This window comes from Suncus etruscus, chromosome 4 (genome assembly GCF_024139225.1).
Source record: "Suncus etruscus isolate mSunEtr1 chromosome 4, mSunEtr1.pri.cur, whole genome shotgun sequence".
NCBI classification, from domain to species: domain Eukaryota; kingdom Metazoa; phylum Chordata; class Mammalia; order Eulipotyphla; family Soricidae; genus Suncus; species Suncus etruscus.
In genome coordinates, this window is record NC_064851.1 from 2,615,950 (window position 1) to 2,641,526 (window position 25,577).

Sequence of the window (25,577 nt, forward strand, 5' to 3'; positions counted from 1 at the left end):
GCGCAGGGGAAGCCCCGAGGCCAGGCAGAAGAGCACCTTGGGGCCAAATGACAACCTGGCTCCTAGTCCTGCGCCCCTCGCAGGGGGTGGCCACAATGGGGCGCCCTGCCCACCGCACCCCAAGCCTGGCCTTCTGCGCGGCACCGATGGCGATGGCGATGGCGCAGCAAGGTCCCTAGCGGGCCAGTCCCACTGTCTGGCAGGGCGCAGGGAGGTCTTGGGGCCTTGCCCACCGCCCGACGGGCACACCGGGTGTCCACCCCACAGGCGCGCACACACGCAGAGTGTTTGGACACCCCTTAGACACCCTGCAGGGGGTCCCCATCATCTTGGGGTGGCCCAGGCCGGCCCTGCCCTGAGCGCGCACAAAGCTAGGTGCGGTTATTGGGGTGCAGGAATGGGGCTACCCCAGGAGCGGGGGCGTCTCTCCCTGGAGGACCCCAGGGGATGGGTGCAGGGCGGGGTGGGGTCGGAGGGGCGGGGTGGGCAGTTTTCGGGGCGAGCCCTCCCAACCCGGCCCTGCTGGTCTCCCCCAAAAGCTGGGGTCCCCCGCCCCCCACCTGCCGCCCGCCCCTGCCGCCTGCCCGCCCGCCCTCCCTCGCGCCCCGCCCCCGAGGCCGTCCTCGAGCTCCCATTGGCCGGTCGCGCCCCAAGCCCCGCCCCCGGCTCCCGCGGGCCAATGAGCGCGCGCCTGTCACCGGGCGGCGCCGACTGCGCTGGAGCTGGGGCCGGGAGGAGCGCGCACTGGCGGCCGCTCCGAGGCTCCGAGGCTCCGCGCCCCGCGCCCCGCGCCCCGGCCCGGCCGCAGCGAGCATGGCCGCGCGCTGGCACTTGTGCGTGCTGCTCGCCCTGGGCTGGCGCGGGCGGCTGGCGGGGGGCAGCGGGCTGCTCCCAGGTAAGCCCCGGCGGGGTGGGCAAGGGTCCCGGGGAGGCGCCCCCCAGAGCCCCCGAAACCCCCCCGAAGCTCCCCGAAACCCCCAAAGTCCCCCAAGAACCCCAAAAAATACCCCAAACCCCCGGAACCCCCAAAGCCCCCCAAAATTCCCCAAATCCTCCCAAGCCCCCATAAAGCTCAACAAAACCCCCAAAGACCCTCCACAGCTCCCCCAAAGCCTCCCAAAACGCCCAAAGCCCCCCAAAACTCCACAAAACCCACCAAAGACCCTCCACAGCTCCCCCAAAGCCTCCCAAAACGTCCCAAAGCCCCCCAAACCTCCAAAGCTACCCAAAGCCCCCCAAACCTCCAGAAACCCCCCCAGAAAAAACAAAGCCCCCCAAGCCCTCCTAGGCCTGCGCCTTGGGAGGGCAGCAGCCACCCACCCACCCCCATGCGCCCCCAAAGTGCTGCCTCTTTGCAAAGTAACTTCTGGAGGGACCCCCGGGGAGCCAGGGGGTGCGCAGGCCCCAGGGAAGAAAGGAAGGAGCAGGAGGGAGAACTCGGGCGGAGGGGACTGAGGGTGGGGGTCCCCCGGAGCTGGCGCCACTGGGACTGGAGGCTCCCATCACGGACTAACAGACGGACGGACGGATGGACAGACTGACAGGGGAGATGCTGGGGGGCCCATGGGGGGGCCGATGGGCCTTAGGAAAGGGGCACGCACGCACGGGGGTGGGGTAGCACAAAAGGACCCAGAGAGAAGAGTGGAGAAGGAACCCGAATAGGTCCTAGTGGGGCGAGAAGAAAGAGCCGGGGAGGGAGGGCCAGAGGGACAGACAGGCAGACACACAGGGAGGAGGACAGCAGGACAGGCAGAGCCCGGGAATGAGGGGCGCAGGATGAGGGGAGACCAGACCTTAAGCTCCTGAAGGTGCTGGTGGAAACTGGGAAGCAGTCGCCGGAAGGTCCGAGGAGGGAGGCTCGGCAGAGGGGAGGAGGAGGCTGTCCGCCTCAGAGGACAGTCAGGAAAGGGGGTCAGAGCCCCCCGAGGAGAGATTGGGGGGCTGGGACAGGTACGGAGGCCCTGTGAGTCCCCCGTGATTCCCCAGAGTCCACAGCAGCACCCCCTTGTCCCAGGGGTCCCCCATCCCCAGGACAGATCTTTAGTGGTTCTGTCTCCCTCCCTGCCCTACAGCTCCAATTTCTGGCTCCCCTGGGCGAGGTGGGGTGCGGTGCAGCTGTCCCACAGTCTGCCAGGATGCACCCGGGGGCTACCAGGCTGCCGAACTGGTAGGCACTTTCCACACAGCCCCCAGAGCTGGGCCCTGCTGTGCCCGCCCTCCCTAGGGTCCCCCTTCATCCCAGCTCTGCACTTCTGTGCGCCGGTTCCCCGCCGGCCATCCTGTCTCGCTCACACTTCTCTGGGAAGTCTGCAGCAGACACCCCAAAGTGAGACAGGCACCCCCAGCACAGTGGGTCCAGAGTCCTAGGTGCCGCCCCCAGCCCTCCCCACTGGCAGATGAGAGGTAGGTGTCTCCGGACCCTTGCAGGAGGAAAGGGTGCAGGGTGAGGAAAGCCCTGAGGATCCAGTCTCTGGGCATCCCCCCATTGGCTGAGCCAGAAGGTAGGGCCCTTCCAGGCTCTTGTCTATGTCCATGGTCTGTGTACTTGTGTTGTGCATGACATGTAGGTATAGCCTGCAAGGCATGTGTGTTTGTGAACTGTGTGTTGTGTGTCGGTCCAGCCTGTGTGTCATGTGTGTGTGTCCATGTACTGCAAGGTATATATTGTGCGCCCATGTAGCGTGTGAGTGTGTCTGTGTGGTGTTGTGTCCGTGTAGCATGGGAACGCATGTGAGGAAATATAGTGTTGTGGCATGTGGACACGTGACTGCGTGTGTGTCCATGAGTGTGAGCACATGAGTAGAGGTGTGTCTGACATGCAGAAACATGAATTCATGTGTGTCTGCTGCATGTGGAATGTGTCTGTATGGCTGTGGCTGTGGCTATTTGCCTACATGTATGTCTGTGGTGTGTGGGTGTGTGTCTGTGTGTGTTCGTGGTTATTTGCCTACATGTATGTCTGTGGTGTGTGGGTGTGTGTCTGTGTGTGTTCGTGGTATGTGGACAATGCCTGCGTGTGTGTGTCCGTGTGCTTTCTCAGCGGGTGGGTCCACAGGTCTCTCGTGTCCGTCTTCCTCCTGGGCAGACTGGCTCGGCTGAGGGCAGGGAGGAAGGAGGGGATTGTTCCCATGGGGCCCCCCTGCTGCCAGCACAGGACCCGCAGGAACAGATGGTGGGGGCCATCTGAAGCAAAGTGGGGACCCACCCCAGGACTTCTCAGCTGACTCCAGGGAGACCCTCTGGGTCCACCTGTCCATCCATCCTTATGTCTGTTAGTCTGTCTGTCTGCACCTTATCTGCACCCCAGACCTGCTTGTTCTATGTGGCAGGTAGTTGCCATCCTTTGTGAGCAGCCCACCCTTGGCAGAGCTCTCTGAGCCTCATTTCCTTCTCTGGCCAGAGAGCTGAGGTGTAGACACAAGTCCTTTTGTGGGGGCCATACCCAAGAGCTGGGTTGGGGGGGACCGTGCAATGCTCTCAGCCTCCGAGCCACCTCTGGCCCCACTGTGTTCCCCTACCGGATGAGTTGGGGTCTGGAGGCCTGGATGGAACCAACCCCAGACTTGCAGCTGAAAGCAAAAAGAAGGGAACAGAGGCAAGGAGAGGGCATCCCATCCCGCAGCTGTCACAGGCGGGTGTTGACCACTCCTGGTTGCCCCAAGTGTAGACCCAGAAGAGGCTCTTCCCAGTGCCCCCTCCTCCTCCTGGGAACAGATGCTCTGAGCTAGCTGGGAGCAGAGTGGGGATGACACTTGCCTGGCACCTGGGTTCCATTCCCCAAGCACTGCAGCTTCATCAGGCATGAGCCTTGAGCCCAGAGCTGGGAGCAAGCCCTGAGCACTGCTGGGTGGGACCCCCAAACAAACAAAAAAGCAACAGTAACAAACACACACACCCCGAAAAAACAAGCTGAGTGGGCTTGTGGGAGAGATAAGGACTGCCTGTCTTCAGGCCACTGGCACCTGTCGTAGTGCTGTGACGCTCCACTGCCCAGTACATCCCGACTCAGGTACCCAGGCCTGTCAGGTACTCATGCCTGTCACCCCGTCCAGGTGCTGTGGACGTGGACGAATGCTCCGAGGACTCAGACGACTGTCACATCGATGCCATCTGCCAGAACACGCCCCGGTCCTACCGGTGTCTGTGCAAGCCAGGCTACAAGGGAGATGGCCGGCAATGTGAAGGTGAGTGGTCATGGTGTGGGCAAGGGCACAGTGCCCACCCAGCAGGTCAGGGATGCCCGGAAACCCCCTCCTGTGGGTCTTTATATGCAAGGGTTCCACGGAGACACCTAGTCACCTATCAGTAGTGCTCAGGGTCCCTGGGGCTGCACCTGGCCATGCTTGGGGGCCACATGGTGCTAGGAGAGGGTCCAGGCAGGAAACTTGGACCCTCCCGTTGAGCTGTTTCTTGTCCCCAGGCTCTATTCTTGGAAAGAAATTAAAGTGAGGGAACCAGAGGACAGAGAGAGTGTTTGCCTTGCTCGCAGCCAACCTCATTTGATCCCCAGCATCCCATAGGGTCCCTGTTAGGAGTGATTTCTGAGCACAAAGCCAGGAGGAAGCCCTGAGCACCACTGGGTGTGGCCCCAAAACAAGAGAGAGAGAGAGAGGAGAATGAGGCAAAGCATTGATCAGTTACTGGGTCCTTCTGTACCTGGTTAGAGGTGTGTGGGGTTGCCAACCCACCAGGGACGCTAAGTACAAATCTAGATCCTCCGTATGTTGCCAAAATGCTCCCCGGGGCCACTCACAGTAGCCGCCTTAGTGCCTGTGGATGTCAGTCCTACCCGGGTCCTGCCCAAGAAGGGGGAGTCAGGCTGAGACCAGAGCAGCCATGTCATCCATCCCTAGCTCTGTTTGGCCCTCAGCCCCCCTAAAAGTCAGAGAAGAGCTGGTCTTCGGAACCAGGACTCCCCCAACACCCAAACAACCAGGCACAGGCCTGGAATGTTGTATGGATCTAGAGCCTGCGGCTGGCAGAGGAAGTGGCTTTCAAGGTTTTGCCTTCTCAGGGCCACCACTCTGGTGCCCCAACCTGTGGGGGGTCTGTGGGGAGAGCAGAGCCCAGGAGCACCCAGTTCTGCCTACAGCCTGCTGATAGGGCTGACTCTGAGGCCACAGTCTCTCCTGGAGGCCCCAAACATGTCCCCACCGATGTTGGTGGCACGTGACAAGGACTGAAGGTGGGCGGTGACAGACCCATGTCCCAGCACTCCCCCACGGGCCAGAAGCTGTGTGGTCTCTGGAGCTCGGGGAGCAGGGCCTCACTGTTCCCCTAGTTGGGAGTCCCCATGCCCCGCGCCTCTGAGGAAGAGGATGTTGATAATAGTGGTGATGATATTGTGATGATGGTGGTGGTAATGAAACCTTAGAAAAGAAGAGGGGTGACACTGCAGGTTGTGCGACATTGACCCCAGTGAAATCTTGTTCAGGCATGTAAAGGGAAGAAACTCTGATGTAAGGTCACAGAGGGATAGACTTGACTGGACCAGCTATGCTGGCCTGAGGAGCCTCGCCTACGGACACCTCATAGACCCACCCTGAACCCACACACAGACCCAGTGAATGCTCCTCACTCACGGTTCAGGCCTCTGTCCACTGCCACCGCTGCCTCCCATGGCCTGTCCCTGCCCACGAGGCTTGTCCTGCCTCCCTAGACTTCCCATCAATCCTGAGTGGTGGGGGTCCTGCTGGGGCCAGTAATAAAGGGAAGCCCCGGCCGGCTGTTGCCTGCAGGGAAATGGGGCTCCCTGAGTGTGGGGAGCCCCACCCTATCCCTGGGTCCTGCAGAATAACTGAGTGTGGGTCTCAAGAGGCCATGTGGCCTGAAGGCATCTCTGACCCTCAGAACCGTGTCACCCCAAAACTCTAGTGACCGTGGACTCCCCATACCACATGACAGTTGCTTGCAGTCCAGGGTGATTTCCTGCCACCCATCAAGGTTGGGTGACCATGGATGCAAGTATTGGGGGGCCATTTCAGATCCTGGAGTAACTCAGATGGAGCTCATGAAGTCAACAGTGAAATGGTTTGAGGGTCCTCTTGGAGCACAGGACAGGGGACCATGACAGATAGGACAGCCTGGGTGCAACTTCTAGGGGACCCACAGCCAAAGGCCCAGAATGGCTCCAGTGACTGGACCAGGTGTGGGTAGGAGGAATTCACTTATTCATGGGTTTTTTGGGGGGGTTTTTTTGTTTGTTTGGTTTTTGGTTTTTGGTTTTTGGGCCACACCCGGCAGTGCTCAGGGGTTACTCCTGGCTGTCTGCTCAGAAATAGCTCCTGGCAGGCACAGGGGACGCTATGGGACGCCAGGATTTGAACCAACCACCTTAGGTCCTGCATCGGCTGCTTGCAAGGCAAAAGCCACTGTGCTATCTCTCTGGCCCCACTTATTCATGTTTTGATTTACTGAATTTTTTTCTCGAACCAAGGCTCACTGTGCTACTGGTGCCAGGGTTTGTTGCATGGCTCCTTCTGGTGCCCACTTTCCATCAGACCATCCTCTTCCTCCTCCTCTGCCCTCCCATCCCCTACTTCACCCCAATGTTCCCTCATCCCTTGCCCAAAGGGGACAGCTTCCTACAGAGAGACCATCTCGGGTTCTGCAGCCTCTGAGCATTTGGTTGTTTTTGTTTTGTTTGGGGGCCACACCCAGCAGTGCTCAGGAGTTACTCCTGCTCTGTGCTCAGAGATCACCCCTGGCAGGCTCAGGAGAACCTATCAGATGCTGGGGATAGAATCCAGGTTGGCTATGAGCAAGACAAATGCCTTCCCTTCTGTGCTATCACTCTGGTCCCAAGTGGATCAGGAATGAATTATGGTCAGTCCCAAGAAGAGCAGAAAAGATCTCCCAGGGCCCTGAAGGGCCTACAGAGCGGAAGGAAGAGGTGAGGCCCAAGAGGGTGCAAGGGAGGACAGTGGAGGCAAAAATGGGTGCTAGGAAGGCCCCTTGCTCCAGCTCACTGCCTCCAGTGGCAGCTCCGGCTGGTGGGAAAGAGTCTCTTAGCAAGAGGAAGCACTGACTCTGGGGATCTGTGGGGTTCAAAGTCCCTCAATCACCCATGTTCCCCCAGGCTTCTGTCTTAACTAGCAATCAGCCTCCTCCTTGAGCCTCACTGACAGCATGCAGCCGCCATCTTTCTTTCCACAGCCAACCCTAGGGCCTTTGCACGTCCCTCCAGTCACCCTGCCCTCTCTCTCCCTGCCGCGAACATCCCCCACCTCCCTCACCCCTTGGCCTTTTGCCTCCTGGTCTGAATTAGTGGGGACCCCCCCCTTTGTGCTGTTCTGCTCATAGGGGCAGGCTGAGGACACGCCACCCCCCCCCCTTTAAATGCCTCAACTCATTTCACTTTAACTGCTTTGTTTTCATAGACATTTGCCGAGGAAAAGGACCAAATTATAGCTGGAATTGGGTCTCGCTAATCTTAATTAAAAGCTCTCGTTTCTAATGAGGACCAGGCCTCGGACGGGACAAACGGCCCTCGAAAGTCTTGTTTAAAGAACGAAGACACCCGCCCCCCCCTCCATAATCAGTGTTTAGTCTGAACCCACAGTACTCAGCGCCCCGCCCCGTGCACTTAATTTTGAGGCCATTTATACAAGTGCCTGATCCCACTGGCAAGTTCCAACAGAGGCCTGCTCCAAGACACTATAATTAAAACCCTGAGAGGAAATTGCATTTTGTTTTGGCCACAGCCAATCCAATATATTACTATTTTCCCCTTTGTGTGTGTGTAAAGGGGGGAAATGACAACCTTACGGGCATCTGTGATGACAAAATTAGCATGTGGGTCGGTGGTATAAACAGCCACTTCCTGACCTGGGATCCTGGGGCAGCGTGTCAGTCAGTGAAGTCGATTACTCAGTGAGCTGCTAAATGTTTTTACCAAAACTCCTAAGAATACACCCAGTGGCCCATTGAGCGGGACACTGGGGGGCAATTGGTTGGGGGGACCCTTCAAACCAACTGGCCTTCTTGGGGAATGATGCGTGTGACCTCACTAAGGCATTTTCATTTTCATCATCATCATCACACTATGAGCTTTGGGGAAAAATTTAGGAGGCTGGGAAAAGCCCCGGGGAGCTGAGACGGGAAGATGAGGGAATTCTTAAGTTCTCTCTCTCTCTCTCTCTCTCTCTCTCTCTCTCTCTCTCTCTCTCTCTCTCTCTCTCTCTCTCTCTCTGTTTCTGTCTCTCTCTCTCTGTCTCTGTCTCTGTCTCTTTCTCTCTCTCTCTGGGATTTTTTTGGGTTTTTTTTGGGGGGGGCACAATCGGTGATGCTCAGGTTCTGCACTCAGAAATCGCTCCTGGCAGTCTCTGGGGACCACAGGGGATGCCAGGAATTGAACTCGGGTCTGCCCCAATCAGTCACATGCAAGGCAAACGCCTTACCACTGTGTTGTCTCCGGCCCCTCTCTTTGGTTTTTAAGCAAATTCAGTGGTTGTTGAGTGCTGAGCACCCCACAGTGCTCAAGATTCACTCCTGGCTCTGTGCTCAAGGATTGCTCCTTCTAGTAAGGCTCAGGAGATTCTCTGAGGATCAACCTGGGTCAGTGCATGCAAGACAAGAGTTCTCCCTGCTAGACTGTGGCTCAGGCGCTCTTCAACTCTTTTTTTTTTTTTTTTTTTTTTTTTTGCTTTTTGGGCCACACCCGATGACACACAGGGGTTACTCCTGGCTATGTGCTCAGAAACTGCTCCTGGCTTGGGGGACCATATAGGATGCCGAGGATCGAACCCAGGTCCGTCCTGGGTCAGCCGAATGCAAGGCAAATAAACGCCATATCACTGCGCCACCACTCCACCCACCCACCCCCTTATTTTTTTTTTTTTTTTTTTTTTTTGCTTTTTTGAGCCACACCCAGTGATGCTCAGGGTTTACTCCTGGCTATGCACTCAGAAATTGCTCCTGGCTCCAGGGACCATATTGGACGAACCAAGTCCATCCTGGATAGGAAACATGCAAGGCAAACGCCACACCACCGTGCTATCATGCCAGTCCCCTTTTAACTCTTCAACTCCTCAAGTCATCCTGCTACTGTGTGTCAGGCCGAGGGGGCGCAGAAGGGCACTGCCACGTATGCCAGTCCCGGGTACTGGCAGGAACGTCTATACTGCAGAGCCTGTATCCATTTTAATTTGTGTGACTTTTTGTTTGTTTTTGTTTTGTTTGGGGCCACACCTGGTGGTGCTCAGAGGTTCCTCCTGGCTCTGCACTCAGGAATAGCTCCTAGAGCGCTCGGGGAACCTTATGGGATGCCAGGGATCAAATCCAGGTTGGCTGTGTGCAAGGCCAAGGCCCTCCATACTATGCGATTGCTCTAGCCCTAATTTTCATTTACTTGTTTAAGACTTTACATTTTCTTTTTTTTTTTTTTTTTTTTGGTTTTTCGGGCCACACCCGTTAGATGCTCAGGGGTTACTCCTGGCTACGTGCTCAGAAATTGCCCCTGGCTTGGGGGGACCATATGGGACACCGGGGGATCGAACCGTGGTCCTTTCCTTGGCTAGCGCTTGTAAGGCATACACCTTACCTCTAGCGCCACCTCGCCGGCCCCTACATTTTCTGATCTCAGGGATCATTCCTGGTAGTGCGGGGAGGGACCCATGCTGGGGTTCGAATCCAGGTCAGCCCAGGCAAAGCTCACGCCCTCCCCGCTATACTGTCCCATCAGCCCTGGGTCCTTTTCTCAAAAAGGAGAATAAAAGGTGGAGAAAGAGCTCCAAGCTGGAGCGTGGGCTTGGCCTGTGGGGGTCCCTAAGCACATCCCTCCCGTGGGCTCCCTCAAGCTCACCCTGCCAACCTTACACCCCCAGGAGTGGCTCTTAGGTCTTCTGATCTCTGTTTGAGGGACTCCTCGCACCCAGCAAAGGGAAGGGATAAAAAGCTCGTTCTGGGGCCAGAGCAACAGCACAAGTGAGGGCATTTATTTGCCTTGTACGCAGCTGACTCAGGTTCGATTCCTGGCATCCTATATGGTCTCTAAAGCCTACCAGGAGTGATTCCTGAGCACCGAGCCAGGAGGAACCTGTCAGTACAGCCAATGAGGGGCTCCTAATCCTGCCTCCCCATCTATCTGTCCAGCTGTCTGGACTAGTCTGTTTGGGGAAGGATCCAGAGCACTTTCTCTGCCACAGGTTTGATGGGGAGCAGCTGGGACACCCTGGCTCTGGCTTGGGGAGCCAAGCAGGAAGGTTTCGCTCAGATCAGTGTGTGGGGAGCAGATTGGGTGCACAAGTGTCCCCAGAGCTGGCTCAGGAGAGCTCAGGCCTGGCTTCAGTGGCTTGTGGCCCCTTGAATCTTGCAAGTGGCTTCACCTTGCCGCCTGGCACCTTGGCCAGTTCACACGCCTCTGGGGGTCCCCCCCATCCCCCCAGACTCCCCAACAGAGGGCCCCACACTGCCCTGTCCCCAGGCCCTCTTGCTTCCTCAGCAGCTACTGTATTTGTTTTTCCATCCGTGGAATGCCAGCTCCTAAAACTATTATTTCTAAGAAAATAAACTGTGGGCCTGTAAGCCTTTGAATGGCCCTGAGCTGGACCACAGGGTCCTTCAGAGGCCCTGAAGCGAAGGGGTGAAATCAGGGAACTCTCAGGGGTACTGAGGGGGTCCTCCAGATGGGCAACAGCTGTAGCCCCAGGAGGGAGAGCAGACACCCCCATATGGCCACCTCTTGCTAGTCCCCCCATGCCAGTAATTACATTGGGCAGCAGGCATTGGTCCTTGGACACAGGGTTCAGCTTGGGCACCTGGGACAGTTGGACCTCTTGGACCTTTCTTCTGAAAGAGAAGGGTTACCCCTGGCCATGCTCAGGAGTTATTGCTGGCTCAGGGGTACCAGTGCACTACCCACAGTCCTCTCTCTCTCTCTCTCTGGCCCTCTCAGGGCCCTTCTATGCAGGGCCAGACTCCAGAGCTTTCCCAGGCCAGGATGTCTCTGTCTCAAGGTGCTGCCTGTCCCCACACAAATCCTCATGCCTGGCCTCACATAGTCTACATGCTTCATACCTAGGTGACTCACTAGCCCCCCCCTCAGGCTGTACTTGGGGTACGGGAGAGTCTGGGCAGGGCAGGTACAGGGCTGAGATGTGGAGGTCTTTCAGGACCTGCTGGGACAGGCATAGCAAGACACTGGACCCCATTTCTCTGACTGTACTCTTTCTCTCGCACTCTGAATCTGTCTCTGTGTGTCTCTCAGTCTCTCTCTTTCTCTGTTTTTGTTTTTGGGTCACACTTGGTGGTGCTCAGGGGTTTTTCCTGGCTCTGCACTCTGAAATCACTCCTGGCAGGTTCAGGGGACCATACAGGATGTTGGGGATTGAACCTGGCTTGGCTCTCAGTCATCATACATGCAAGGCATGCTATAGCTCCAGCCAGTGTCTCTGTCTCTCTCACTCTCTCTGTCTCTATCCCCCGACACCCCAAAGGTGGGTCCTGGCAGGAGTTGCTGCTCCTTCTACTCTGGTTGAGCCCCGAGGTCCATCCCATGGGGCACGTTTAGATGACTCCTGAACTAGGGATGTCTCACCCACGTGACTGTCCCCCAACCGATCCTCTGCCCCCTTTTAAAGGTGCATCTTTGGGCTGGGGAGAGAGTGCAGGGGGTAAGGGCCTTCCTTGCCTTGCATGAGGCTAACCCTGATTTAACCCCTGGCACTATGAACCCCCCAAATTCCAGTGCCACTAGGTGTGGCCCAGAAAACTGAACAAAAGTGAGTTTTCATCATGGTCCTGTCAGAAGAACTCAGCAACCCCACTTGCCTATCCAGCAGTTGGCTCCAGGCTTCCCAACACCCCATATTTATTTTTGTTTGTTTGTTTTTGGGAGGGCCACACCCAGAAGCCCTCAGGGGTTACTCTTGGTTCTGCACTCAGGAATTATTCCTGACAGTGCTCGGTGAACCCTGTAGGATTCTGGGGATCTAACCCTGGTTTGCCACCTGCAGGTCAAACGCCTTCCACACTGCGCTGTTGCTCCAGCCCCAACACCCCGTATTTCCAATTGTGCTGTTGGGTCAACTGGAAAGGCTGTAGCTGAGATCCAGCATCTCCCCTGCCGTTTGCTGAGAGAATGGGGGGATCTTGCTGGGTAGGTGGTTGGAGTTGGCACGGAATTGGCAACCAGTGGCTTCTTTCATCCTGGCCTCAACCTGCAGACCGCATCAGGAGAGCGAGTTGGAATGTGACCTTTCTCCCTGTAGCCCCTGTGAGCTAAAACTTGACTTCTTTCCTGCTAGCAGCCCCTGCACTGAGCACATCCTCTACCACACAGCAGCTTCAGAGTACTGCAAGAGTGGAAGCCACCATCACCTCCAAATTTAGCATCTTTTTGTTTTCCCCTCATAAATGTTGTGTCCTTTAACTGGCTCAGGAGGACACCTGTATCCTCAAGTGGAAGAGGAGTCATATGGGGTGAATGGGGACATAAGGAACGCCCCCCCCCCCCAAAACCTCATGCACAGTTTCCCACAACAGAACCAGGGAATCTGCAAGTGCCCAGGACCTCCTTGAACCCAGTGTGTAGAATAGAGGTGGGGACCCCTTCTCAGGGCCTGCATTTCTGCTCTGGGGGTACAGCCAACAGAGATGAGGTCGTTCACCCCAAGCAGAGCAGACGGACACCCTTTTCCTACTGTGAAGTTCGCCTGACTACCAGGACAGGGTTCAAACTACACTGAGCAAAGGGCCGCAGGGGACAGGAATGGGGACAAGTATGAGGTCACCTCACACACTGTATTTCCAGTCCCGGGTGAACAGGTCTGAAGAGTAGTCACAAGGAATTAATAAACCAAGCCAGTCAGGAGAGAGTCATGGAGTCATTGGCTTCTCCCTCATGGTCTACCAGCCAGACTGACCTTTTTGATTGTCCTAGTAAAAATTAAACCAGGTGGAAGAGGGTTGTGTGAGATCCAGGCAGGCTTTTACATATCAAAGGGGTAGGTGGAAAGGAAAGAGGAGATTGGGGGAATGCCTTTGTTTTGGTAATAGCTGGGTGTCATCTCACGGGCAAGGTCACATCTGTGTGGGCCAGCAAAAGGGAACGTGGGGGTGGGGGGGAGTGGGGAGGGAGAATATGTCCACAAAAATGCCAAGAAGCACAGGACAGGAAGGGGCAGAGGGAGGTGCAGGAGGAGTGGACAACACAACCAGGAAACTACCAGGCTTACAGCTCAGAGGAACCCGGGCAGGGGGGTTATCTTGGTTCCTGAGTCAGGGGGCAAAAGAGGGAGTGGGGACCAGGACTTCCCCCTTCTCCCTGAGCCACGGTCATTGTGAGCATTTAGGAATGGAAAGCTCCCTAGATCTCTGTTGGTTCTGTGTGACCTTTGACCTTTCCCATCATTAGCCACCCCTTCTGGCATTGTCCCCGGGAAGGGAGAGCCCAGTGGGGTGAGGCCCTCGGAGTCACCACAGACACAGCCCGACCCTGGCCCTGGCCCCCAGCCCTCCACAATACTGACACTAGAACAGGGCTTGGTGGCTCCACCCCCAAAAGCCCCAGACAAAGAGAGATGCCCCTTCCCAGCAAGGGGTCTGTGAATGGAGCCCTCTGCTCAGTCCAATTTCAGGGGGACTCAGGACTCACGTCCAGCTACAGTCTCAGAGTCTGGGGTCGGGGCAGGTCGAAATCCACCTCTGAGACCCCATCTAGTGAGTCCTAAAAGTTTTATTTCCACAGAAATGATTTGGGCAGCAACTCAAATTCATGGCATCAAAAGAGATGCAGCGAGGGGCAGGAGCCATAGCACAGCAGGAAGGGCGTTTGACTTGCACGCCACTGACCCGGGTTGGATCCTAGGCATCTCATAGAGTTCTGTGAATTCTTGCTAGGAGGAACCCCTGAGCACCACCGGATGTGGCCCAAAAACCAAAAAATGAAATGCCGTGAAATGTTCCCCAATGATGAGCTACAAGAATCAGAAACAAGGGCCCACGCCCAAGTACCCGTCGTGTGATGGCTCTAAAAAACAAAGGTGTCAGATGCCCAGGGAAGGGTCCCCAATAGATAGAGGTCCCACCGCCTCATTTCATTGCTGCCCCTGACCCCGTAGCACCAGACCTCTCCTGGGGCTCCCACCACCACCCCCATTGCCCGGAGTATCTGGGTCCAATTCCCTCCTCTGAGAAGGATGGAGTCAGCGACGGAAAGAGGAAGGGACCCAGGAAGGCAAGTCCAGAGGGCTGAGTGCCCTCTGCCCCGTCCTGCTGCCTATCACTCTATTCCCACCCAGCCACCCTTTATTCCTCTCTCTCTCTCTCTCTTTCTTCCTGCTTTAGGGTGCCAGGGGAAATGTTGGGGCCCAGGGGTTAATTCTGCCCCCAGCATCAGGATCTGACCCCCTTCGTCCTTTTGGCCTGAGCAGAGGAGAGGTGCGAGAAGAACATTAGAGCCCTTCAAACTCTCAGCACCTCTCCCGTGCTCAGGGCCCAAAATGCAATGAGAAACCAGACAAAAACCTGGCAGTGTTGGTCTGTGCCCCAGCTGATGCCAGAGGCCCTGCACAACCAGATAAGAACGGGTGGGCACATCAGTGCTGTGGCCTCACTCAGCCTCTTTCCTGAGAAACTCCAGGACTTGGTTACCTCCAGAGCCTAGGAACTCATTACCTGCAAGGGCAGGTTTTGCGTCCCAGGAGCTTATTGCTCCAAGGCCTGGAGTTGCCCCTGAGGATGGGCTGTCTTGCCCTCCTGCCTGACACTGGGGCTCCTGTGTCAGCCCCTCGACCTCTATGGGACAGACCAGGAGCGTCTCTCCCCAGCCGGTTTGGTTCTGCCTTTCCAGGCTAAAACCAGTCTCACAAGTGGGCTCAGATTTTGAATCCCGGCATCCCTTATGGTCCCCTGAGCCTGCAGGAGTGATTTCTGAGCATAGAGCCAGGAGGAACCCCTGAGCGCTGTCGGGTATGACCCCTCCAAAAAAAATGGGCACTTCCAGCTCCGGAGAGATAGCACAGCGGCGTTTGCCTTGCAAGCAGCCGATCCAGGACCAAAGGTGGTTGGTTTGAATCCCGGTGTCCCATATGGTCCCCCGTGCCTGCCAGGAGCTATTTCTGAGCAGACAGCCAGGAGTAACTCCTGAGCACTGCCGGGTGTGGCTCAAAAAACAAACAAAAAAAAAAAAAGTGGGCACTTCCAGTTCAGCTCAGCCAGGGCACTTCGGACACCACGGAAAGAAGCAAGCTCTTTTTTTTCCTTCAAATTTTTGTTTTTGTTTCATTTTGGGGGTGCTCAAGGATTGGTTACTCCTGGCTCTGTGCTCTGAAATTACTCTTGCTTGGGGGAACCCTATGGGATGCTGGGGATCAAACCCAAGTCGGCCACGTGCAAGGCAAAGGGGCTCAGGCCCCTTTGTTTATTCAATTTTTATGATTTTAAAGTTTTTACAATTATTAAAGTTAATGTGGATTCTGTTCTTGATGATGCTTATGGGGCTGATGTACATAGTAACTGTCCCCCACTGTCCCCAAAGTGTGCACAGCTGTTCCCCAACACTGTTCCTACATCACATCTGGTCTGATGGTCATTTTCCCACTGTTTGGGAACCAGAGCTCTGTCCTGGTTCCACATTGTTATTCCCGCCGTCCCCCCACTCTCTGCTCCTCTATGGGATCTAGGGATTGAGATGCTTATGGGGGAGAAGGAGGCCAGGGAGTGTGGGACAGAGGAGGACACGGACTAGGGGGAGCTGATGAAGAAACACCTCATTTGTTCCCGTGCCCCACGGTGCCCTCCGCTTCTCAATCACTTGGGCCACTACCTGGGACTATTGGTTTCTCTGCAAAGCTGAAGTAACCAGGATGGTACCGAGTGAGCTGGAGGGCGGAGGTAAAGGGAATTCTGATGGCAGGTTGGGAACAGCCTTGAATGAACCCAGAGGGTTCCCGTCTCCCAAGACTTCACATCTCTGAAACTCCAGCCCCGACCCCTGACCCCTGACGGGAAATATTGCAAACAGACTTAAGACAGCAGAAAGACTGACCTTTGCAAAGTCTGCGCCCATTGTCTGGGAGACAGAAGCCTTTGTTGTAAGGAGGCGACGCAGCAGAACTTCAGCCCTGCGCCCTGATGAGGAAGCGAATGTCTGGGGGAGCAAACGGCCTTTCCCTTCATTCCAGACCCCTGGCATTTGCATGGCGTAAAGTTCATTTTATCTGCAGCCACCCTTCACCAGCCAGGAGCCCACGTCTCTGGCAGACACTGGGGTCAGAGTTTCCTTTCAGGGGGTGTTTCCGGCAGGGCCTCCACAGACGAGGACAGTTTTTGTAGAGGGGTTACTCGGGGAGTACTGGGGCCACTGCTGGCCAGATTTTAGTCTCACGGTGTTGGTGTTTAGTGAGCGATGGGGCCATTGGGGTACTGGGGCTTGAACTTGAGGCCTTCCTTGTGCTAGACATATGCCTTCCCCTCGTGCTGGCCTTGTGGAGCGAGGAATTGGCATGTCCCTGTGGTAGGAGCTGGGAGGCCCATTACCACCATCTCCCCAGCTCCAACTCTCCCTCTGAGCTCTCTCCTGCTCCCCTGCAGACATCGACGAGTGTGACAACGACTACTACAATGGTGGCTGTGTACATGAGTGCATCAACATCCCCGGGAACTACCGCTGCACGTGCTTCGATGGCTTCATGCTGGCCCACGATGGCCACAACTGCCTGGGTGAGTCTCAAGCCCCTGCTGCAGGTCCGGCCCATGTGGAGGTGCGAGCACAGACCCCGCTCATTTGTCCTGCCCAGATGGGCGGTCTCACCATAGGCAACACCCATGGGGAGGTCCCAGCCATAAGGGAAGTCTTGCCATTGGCCCTGCCTATGGAGGGAGGTCTTCGATGGGCCCACCCACAAGGCAGTCTTACCATAAGCCACACCCAAGAGGGAAGTCTTGCCATTGGCCCTGCCCACAGGGGGAGGTCTCTCCATAAGCCCGCCCATGGTGGGGCTATCATAGGCCCCACCCAGAGGGAAGGTCTCACCGTAAGTCCCGCCCCCCAGGAAGTTCTCATCATAGGCCGCAACCATATATCCAGTCTTGGGGCTCCAGCTGCCCTGTTTGCATGACTGTCCTCCTTCTATGCCTTGTCTACAAGGGTTAGGGCTCCAAGAACTATGCAGCATAGACCCCCCCTTTTTTCTTTTAACAAATACCTTCTCAGTAATGCTGGAGAGCTCCAGACCTCTTCCAGCTGTGCTTGGCCTGGTGGCTGTGGACCTAACAGTTCTATGTTTGCTGTACAGGCCCAGCAGTGGGGAGTGGGGTTGAGAGGTGGGGACTGAGCCCAGGTCCTGCACTTTTCTAGGATGACATAGTCATGTTGGGTCCCGGGGCCCTCAGAGTGGCAGTTCCCAGAGGTGATAGCAGTGTTCAGGCAGAGATTTGAGGGGGGGAGGCCTGTCTGAGTTCCAGCAGCACAATTCATCTGCAGTAGCTGGAGCACCCCAGAAAGTGCGGGGCTCTGGGCGCCTCCCCAAATGTCTCTCCCATTTCCCACAAGCAAGCCCAGTGGGTGCCACTGCCCCTTCTCACAGAGCCAGGAACACTCATTTGGCTCCCCTTCCCAGGTCATGTGGGGGTACAGGTGTGTCCAGATGGCAGGCCAAGGCCCGATCATATCAGAGCCCCTGCGTGGTTTGCTTGTTTTGTCTGTCTGTCCCGTTAGCCAAGAGGGGAAAAACCATTTCCCTGTTATCTGCTGGGTTAGAGTATCATGGGGTCACAAAGCCAAGGAGCACCGTGGTGCTGGGTTTTTAATTGGTTCCCAGCTGCCTCCTCCCCACTGCTGCCCACCCAGCGCTCTGGAACTGTCCTCCTGGAGCACAGAGGCCGGTGTCTCCCGGTCTGGTTTTGGTTAATGTCCTGTTGCAGCTCAGACGAGCTCGTTATGAGAAACAGGTCTGCAAACATGTAATTACCCCGAAATCTGTGCTGGAACAGAGGTATAGACAGCAGGCTGCTGAGACCCAGGGGGCCTGTGGGAGTGACCCCCGACCCCTGCAAGGAGTAAGGGGGGTGGGGATGTGGCTGAATTTAGGGGGGAGTCTCTGAGGAGGAGGCAGCCAAAGGTAGAATCCCTGAAGGCTGCAGTGGTGGATGAAAACTTCAGCCTGAGGGCTTGAGCCACAGCACAGCTGGGAAAGCTGGTGCCTTGCACAAAGCTGATCTGGGTTGGATTAGGGGCAACCCATAAGGTCCCCAAAACTTGCCAGGAGTGATCCCTGAGCGTAGAGCCAGGAATAAGCCCTAAGCACCTCTGGATGTGACTCAAAAAACAACAACAATGACAATAACCAAAAGACCCTCAACGGGTGGGCTAGCAGAGTTGATGGGCTTTGACTCTGGTGGGCGTGGCTCCATTGGGCGTGGCCTGTGACCAAAACAGTGGGCGTGACCTGCATATCAGAGTTGTGGGCGTGGTTGTGGTGGGTGTGGCCTTTTGCATTAGGTCTGTGGGCATGGTTTGTGGATCCGTGCAGTGGGTGAGTAGTGGGCGTGGCCTCACAGCAAGGGGTGGCTTCATGATGGTGGGCGTGGTCTGTGTGCTAATGATGTGGGTGTGGCTGGTGCATCTATAAAGGGTGGGTTGGGGTTGGGGGTGGTCACTGTGCTGGCCACTAAGGTAGATACTGTCCTTGCCATATTCCACCTTCCCCAAGCTCGGGTCCCTTGGCTGAGGGCCCGTCCGCAACCCCATGAAGATGAAGGGGGTCCCAGCCTTTACAGGATATGAAGCAGTATCCCCCAGGCCTCTGGGCAGTACCCACAGTGCTGGGTACCCATCCTGGTAGCCTGCAGCCCTGGCCACGTCGCACCCTGCCCACTCCTGCACCTAAGGAACATGGAGATGGGCTGGTCTGACACCCCCGGAGACTCCCAGGAACCCTGCCTAGGACTCGGGACCCATCATCACTTATGTGTTGTTCTGGGGCGTCTGCAACAGCAGACTGGTGATGCCCCCGTGACCCCATGTCATCCCCTCCCAGACAGATGGCAGCTTCCTGCCACACACAGGGCCACCGAGTGAAGGTTCTCTGAGTTCACTCTGCCCTTAGGCAGGCTGCTCTGTTCCTGGGCCATTTCAGTCCTCCCTCATGACCCCTCAGGGCCCCCAGTCACTGTTCCATCTCCCCAGGCCTGTCCCAGTGCTGTTCGGGGATAGGTGGGGACCAAGGAAGCCTCGAAAAGCCAGTCTCTACTCGCAGGCATCAACCTCTGATTCAGACCCCCTGTTCCTACATTTTGGGGATCAGACCCTCCAAGATAATGCCTTGTGGATTTCCCATTCAGTTGTGTCTGGACTATAGCAGACACATGTCAGAGATCAGAGAGACAGCACGAGAGGGCATTTGTCAAACACATAGTCAACCCCAGTTTCATCCCCCATAGCCCATTTGGTCCTCCATGCACCACCAAGGACAACTCTGAGCACAGAGTTGAGTTGCCACTAAGCACTGCTGGGTGTGGCCTAAAAACCAAAATTAATAAAGAACTGGAAAGAGGGGCCAGGCCGGACCAGAGTAGTGGCTCAAGTGGTAGGACATTTGCTTTACACGGCTAACTCAGGATGGACCGTGGTTCCATCCCTCGGCATCCCATATGGTACCCCAAGTCAGGAGTGATTTCTGAATACATAGCCCTGAGTGTCACCGGTTATGGCCCAAAAAAACAAAAAACAAAACGGAAAGATGGAAGTAGTTGGTATGGATGGCTGTGTGGACAGCCAGCCATGTGGAAGGCAGTGTGGAGAGAGTGATGGCTGGGATTGTTTCCCCATCTCCACAAGCCAGAGGCACCCTGAGTTTAGGAGGAGAGGGAGATTTTGGGGCGATTTTTCATGTCCCAAGTCCCAATTCAAGGCTCGTCTTTTCTCTGGAACCAGCGGAGTTATTTTTGGGTAGAAATGGCTCAGGTCCTGGATGGGGGCCAGGCCTGCCCCTCACCTCCCAGGGGAACAAACCCTCTCTCCGTTGACATCTTTATTGAGGAATTTCTCAAATTTAACAGACAATGACACCGGCGGGAATAGGAACCAGGATGAGCCCCTGGCCAACCCCAAATGACTGCTTTGAGCAGCGTAATTGCTTGAAATAGCAGCTCAGCTCGAAAAATATTATTCCAAACTCCATGCTGCTGGACTTATGAGCAATATTTAGGCTAATAGAATAAGATCCTTTTCTTCGTTCTAAATCAAAACCGGCCGTTTTCTCCCCCATCTCCACCCAGCCAGGCTGTTTCCTCTTGAGCCATCGGCTGCTGCAGCCAGATGTCCCCCCCTCGCCCCCACCCACCAACCCCTGGCCCAGACTTCACCTTGACCTTGACTTACTGAAAAACATGTCTCGCATTGCTCTCGGTTGGAATTTGGGATGTGCTTCCCAGAACTTTTCTTCCCCCACCGAAGAGAAGTCACGTGCAGCTGGGTCAGCAGAAGAACTCGGCTCTTTCTCTGTCTACACCTCACCAGCGCCTCGGGCCCTGATTGTCTGGGATGGGCAGGCACGTCTCTGAGATGGGAAGGAAAAGTCACATACATGCTGCATACATGGTGGAGGTGGGGGCTGAGCCTGGGTTGGTGCTGGGCTGAGTGAGGATGGTACATGTGTGATGGATGGATGGATGGGTGGGTGGGTGGATGGATGGGTGGACAGATAGGTGGATGGATGGATGATGGATGGATGGATGGATGGATGGATGGATGGATGGATGGATGGATGGATGGTTGGATAGGTGGATAGGTAGATGGGTAGATGCATAGATGGGTGGGTGGATGGATGGGTGGGTGGGTGGGTAGATGGGTGGATGGATGGATGGATGGATGGATGGATGGATGGATGGATGGATGGATGGATGGATGGATGGATGGATGGGTGGGTGGATGGATAGGTAGATGGGTAGATGCGTAGATGGGTGGGTGGATGGATGGATGGGTGGGTGGATGGGTGGGTGGGTGGGTGCGTGGGTGGGTGGGTGCGTGGGTAGGTGGATGAATTTGTGGATGAATGGATGGAGGGGTGGATGGAGGGATGGGTGGGTAGGTGGGTGGATTTGTGGATGTATGGGTGATGGATGGATAGATAGGTGGGTGGATGGATAGATGGGTGGATGGATGGATGGGTGAGTGGATGGATGTGTAGGTGGATGGATGGGTGGGTGAGTGGGTGAGTGAGTGAGTGAGTGAGTGGATGGGTGGGTTGGGAGTGTCCAAGAAGAGCATAAACAAATGACAGTGACTGTGCCATTGGCCCAAATCCTGAAATTTATCAACATTCAGGGACCAGATGACAATGGGAACTTGCCCTGGGAGGCCTCAGACAGTTCTCTTGGGCAGGTGCTGGCAGACAGCTTCTGTGCTGAGGTCCGGGGTGGGCAACAGCAGTCGGCTGGCATCTCTGTGCCCCATCCCTGCTGGCTTCCGTGGGCTGAGTCCCCAGACAGACTCAGGCCTGACTGAGAAGTCCTGAGGCGTTCAAAACCTTTCTACCCCAGCCTGGCATGAGGGGCTCTTATAGCAGAAGGGGGGCAGAACATGATGGGGAGACAAGCTCAGTGAACTCAGGGACCATTTGAGAACAAGGGGAGTGAAAGCCAACAGGGATGAAGGCAAGAGGGAAGACACAGCGGGGTCACAGTGAGCTGTTGAAGAGAAAGGGAATTTTATTCTAAATTAGCCAGGCTGAGTGGACCAAGAGCACTGTAGGAGGAGCACTTGCCTTGCACACAATAGACCCCGGCTCCCTCCCTAGGTCTTGCCCTCATGATCAGCTGTGGCCATGTCCCTGTTCCCTTCCTGGCCTGGGGTGCTCCATACACAGGGGGTTGTTGGGGCGGGGGGGGGGGGGCGCTGGGTACCTAGAGCGGCTCCTGGCCTCTTGTGCCTCAGTTTTCCCATTTGGGCCAGGCTGCAGGGATCCTGGTAGGGTCCAGAATGGGTGCTGTCGGGGATGGCAGGGATAAAGGTGGTCTCAGAGCCCCTTGGCCTGGCTCTGTCTGCCCCCGGCCATCCGCAGCACCCCTCCACTTTTCCTGCTGATGCCCCCCTTGTTTTTCTGTCCCTCCCCTGTCAGCACCCCTAACAGCCTCTTTGTGGCACCCATGAACTCAGGCAGGCACTCCCCTCCCCCAGACTCAAACTGGCTCTGGGCAGAGTCCCCCCTGTGCTTTTGAGACTATAGGGTCCAGATAAACTTAATCTTGATGAACTTAGACGCCCCAGTTGCCAGACCCTACGCGCTGCACCCCCACTCTGGCAGGCACTGGGGTCACCCCAGGCTCACTGGCTCCCCGACAGATGTTGCGGAACCAGCAGTGTTTGCTGTGGCCTCTCGCCACTGCCTGCTGCCCCGCGGCCAGTACCCTCCTCCAACCACATGCGCTGGAAATAGGCTGGCATGGGTGCCCGAGGATGCCCGCCCAGCGACCCACCCTGTCTGGGAAGGGGAGGTGTGGAGGGACCAGAGCAGGCGAATGGCCACAGATGTAGCCTGGAAGGTGACAGAGGCTCCCCCCCCCCCACCCGGGCTGCCATGGTCACCCCGCACTGAGCCACTGACTGAGGTTTGGATGGACAGACACCACCACCATCCCCGAGCTCTGCCTACAGACTGACTCAGCCTGGCAGTCCCCCCAGCAGGAAGGAAGGATTGATGTCCTCGGTGTTGTCCCCAGCCTGGCCCAAGGGCTCCCTGTCCCCCTCCCCAGAGGTCACAGACCTGTCCCCACTGTGCATTCGGCCCTCAGAGCTGAGACATGATTTTACTCAGCGCCTCACAGGAAAGGGCAGAGATGCCCCGTGGCACCCTTGGACCCCGTCAGCAGTGCCCAGGATGGCTGGCGTGGGCCTGACGTCATGTGTCATAGCCGTGGCCCAGCCTCTGATGAGCACTTCCAGCTCCCTCGGAACTTTCTCTCTGGGACCAGAACGAGAAAACAGCCCTGAGGACGTTTACCTTGCACACTGCCAAAACTGGCTTCAATCCCTGGCATCCCAAATGGCCCTCTGAACCAGCCAGGAGCAATTTCTGAGCGCAGAACCAGGAGTAATCCCTGAGTGCCACTGTCTGTGCCCCCCACAAAAAAGTCTTTTTCTGTCCCTGTGGTGTGGACCTAGGTAGGAATATCTTTACCTTTGAGCTAACTAAGGCCCCCTCAGCCCCCACATCAAGGCAGAGGCCTGAGTCGAGACTGAGAAAAGCCAGGGCCATTCCCTCAACACTGGCAGGGAGATGCAAAGAGGAGCAGCTGGTCAGCCCAGAGCATGGCTGGGGGAGACAGAACTCAGGGCACATAGGTGGGGGGGGACATGGTGGGCATGGCCCGAACTCTCTACAGCTCAGCCCTGCAAATGCTGGGGTGTCTGACTGTCTGAGAGTGTCTCCGTCCACAGCCACCCAGAACCCAACCTCACACACACATAGGCACACAGACACACAAACATATACAGACAAGACACACAGACATACACAGAGACACACACAAAGACAGACATTCAGAGAGACACAAACACAGAGAGACACATAAACATATATAGACACAGATACTAACACAGACATACACAGAGACACTAACACAGACACATTGAGACAAATAGACATTAACACAGACACACAGAGATAGACAGGCACACACACACACACACACATACATACACACTAACACGTAACCATGTGATCAGACCACATGGTGTGGTGCAACCGCCCTGTTCCGGGAGAGAAGGCGTTGGGGTGGGACAGGGTACCACCGCACGCGAAGGGTGCCTGTCAGGCAGCAACCTGTTTGGTGATTTTGTTTTGTTTTGTTTTTCGGTTTTTGGGTTTGTTTTGGGTTTTTTTGGTTTTTTGGGTTTTGTTTTTTTTTGTTTTTTTTGTTTTTTTTTTTGGTTTTTGGACCACACCCAGCGGTGCTCAGGGGTTACTCCTGGCTGTCTGCTCAGAAATAGCTCCTGGCAGGCACGGGGGACCCTATGGGACACCGGGATTCGAACCAACCACCTTTGGTCCTGGATCGGCTGCTTGCAAGGCAAACGCCGCTGTGCTATCTCTCCGGGCCCTTGTTTTTTGTTTTATGGGGGGGGGGGCTACTAGGGCAGAACCCAGGGTCCCTACCATCGAGCCACCTTCCTGGTTCCTAAAGGAAGTTACGAGGCTCTGAAGGGTCCCCGTGCCAGGTCACCTGGGAACCTCTCAGCTCATCCTGGGAAACTTAAAAGAAGTCAAGAAGCAGGTCCCAGGACTGGTGGCCCTCGCATGCCCCATCATTCATGTAAGGGACTTGGTGTGGAGGCAATTCCCCAAACCCTACATCCAACACCCTTGGAGGTCCCCATGGCAGTAGTGGGGGAGCCTAGGAGCGGGGTGGGGCCACTGCACTGGGTCCCCTGCAGCATGAGGGATGAATTTTCAGGCCCTGAACCCCCTGACCCCACCAAGCATGGAGATGGATCTCCAGAGAAGACACAGACGCTTGCCCAGGGCCTCGGGAATCCAGTGAGCCTCTCGCCCATCCCCACCCCCACTTCTGACTGACCATGGGGGGGTTGTACTTGGCAGGACGCCGGCCCCAGCCCTGAGTGCATGTTCCTCGAACCTGAATCCATCTGCTTCTCATTTATTTACACTTAACTCATCAAATGCAATTTTGCAAGCGCCGGTGCTCGCCAGCCAAAGGTTTTCTGCTTTCAATAGTAGCCGGGGGCCGTGGGAGGTGCGGCTGCAGGTCAGGTGGGCGCTGAGTTGGGGATGGGTGTCTCTGAGGGGGACACTCAGTGGGTCCTGGCAGCTTCAAGGGAGCATGGGTGGGGCTGGGACAGGGCAGGGGGGGACCCAGTGTCCTTTTCTGAACAAACGGGCCACCAGTCCTAGCGGGGCCATACTGTGGGTGATTTTAAATAGCTGTCAGCCAGGTTCTCCTCCCAGAGCAACACACAGGTCGCTTAGAAAAGGAGTCGGGCCCAGAGAGATAGGACAACGGCGTTTGCCTTGCAAGCAGCCAATCCAGGACCAAAGGTGGTTGGTTCGAATCCCGGTGTCCCATATGGTCCCCCGTGCCTGCCAGGAGCTATTTCTGAGCAGACAGCCAGGAGTAACCCCTGAGCAATGCCGGGTGTGGCCCAAAAACAAACAAACAAACAAACAAAAAAACAGAAAAGGAAAAGCCGCAGCCACACCAGACTCTGCTGCTTGTAGGAAAAACGTTGTGAGACCCAAGCCCCAAGGATAACCAGTTCAGCCCCCAGCCCCCAGGCCCATGCCCGGTGCCAGTCTCAGAGCCCACCCCTGCACTGGCACAGGGGTGCCCAGCCCAGTTGCCTGATCCAGCAAAAATGTTCCAAGTGGCAGCCAGAAGAAAATGATCTGGAGGAGGACAGAGTCCAGGGAAAGGTGGCTAGAGCACAGGCGAGTTTGTCTCAAGCCCGCTGGGCTGGACTTACCCCCCTCGCCTGCCCCCCGAGCTTTTCTGGGCACCCTCGCCACCGCCGTGCTGGGGGGCAGAGCCTGGACTCACTCAGGGCCCAGCAGGCGCCGGCACAGGCAGGGCACAGCCCTTGGGGACGGGCGGCCACGGCTGTCATGCCGGCACACACA

General features: G+C 56.3%; 1 protein-coding gene across 1 annotated transcript in view; it reads left to right on the forward strand.

Annotated features, from left to right (window-relative positions):
• Nucleotides 1-447: 447 nt before the first annotated feature.
• SCUBE1 (signal peptide, CUB domain and EGF like domain containing 1) overlaps nt 448-25,577 on the forward strand; it is a 53,091-nt gene continuing 27,961 nt past the window's right edge. Inside the window, exons 1-3 of the mRNA XM_049771522.1 lie at nt 448-895; nt 4,053-4,184; nt 16,534-16,662. Of these exons, the coding sequence (XP_049627479.1) occupies nt 448-895; nt 4,053-4,184; nt 16,534-16,662 (709 nt within the window). The remainder of the gene's footprint in view (nt 896-4,052; nt 4,185-16,533; nt 16,663-25,577) is intronic.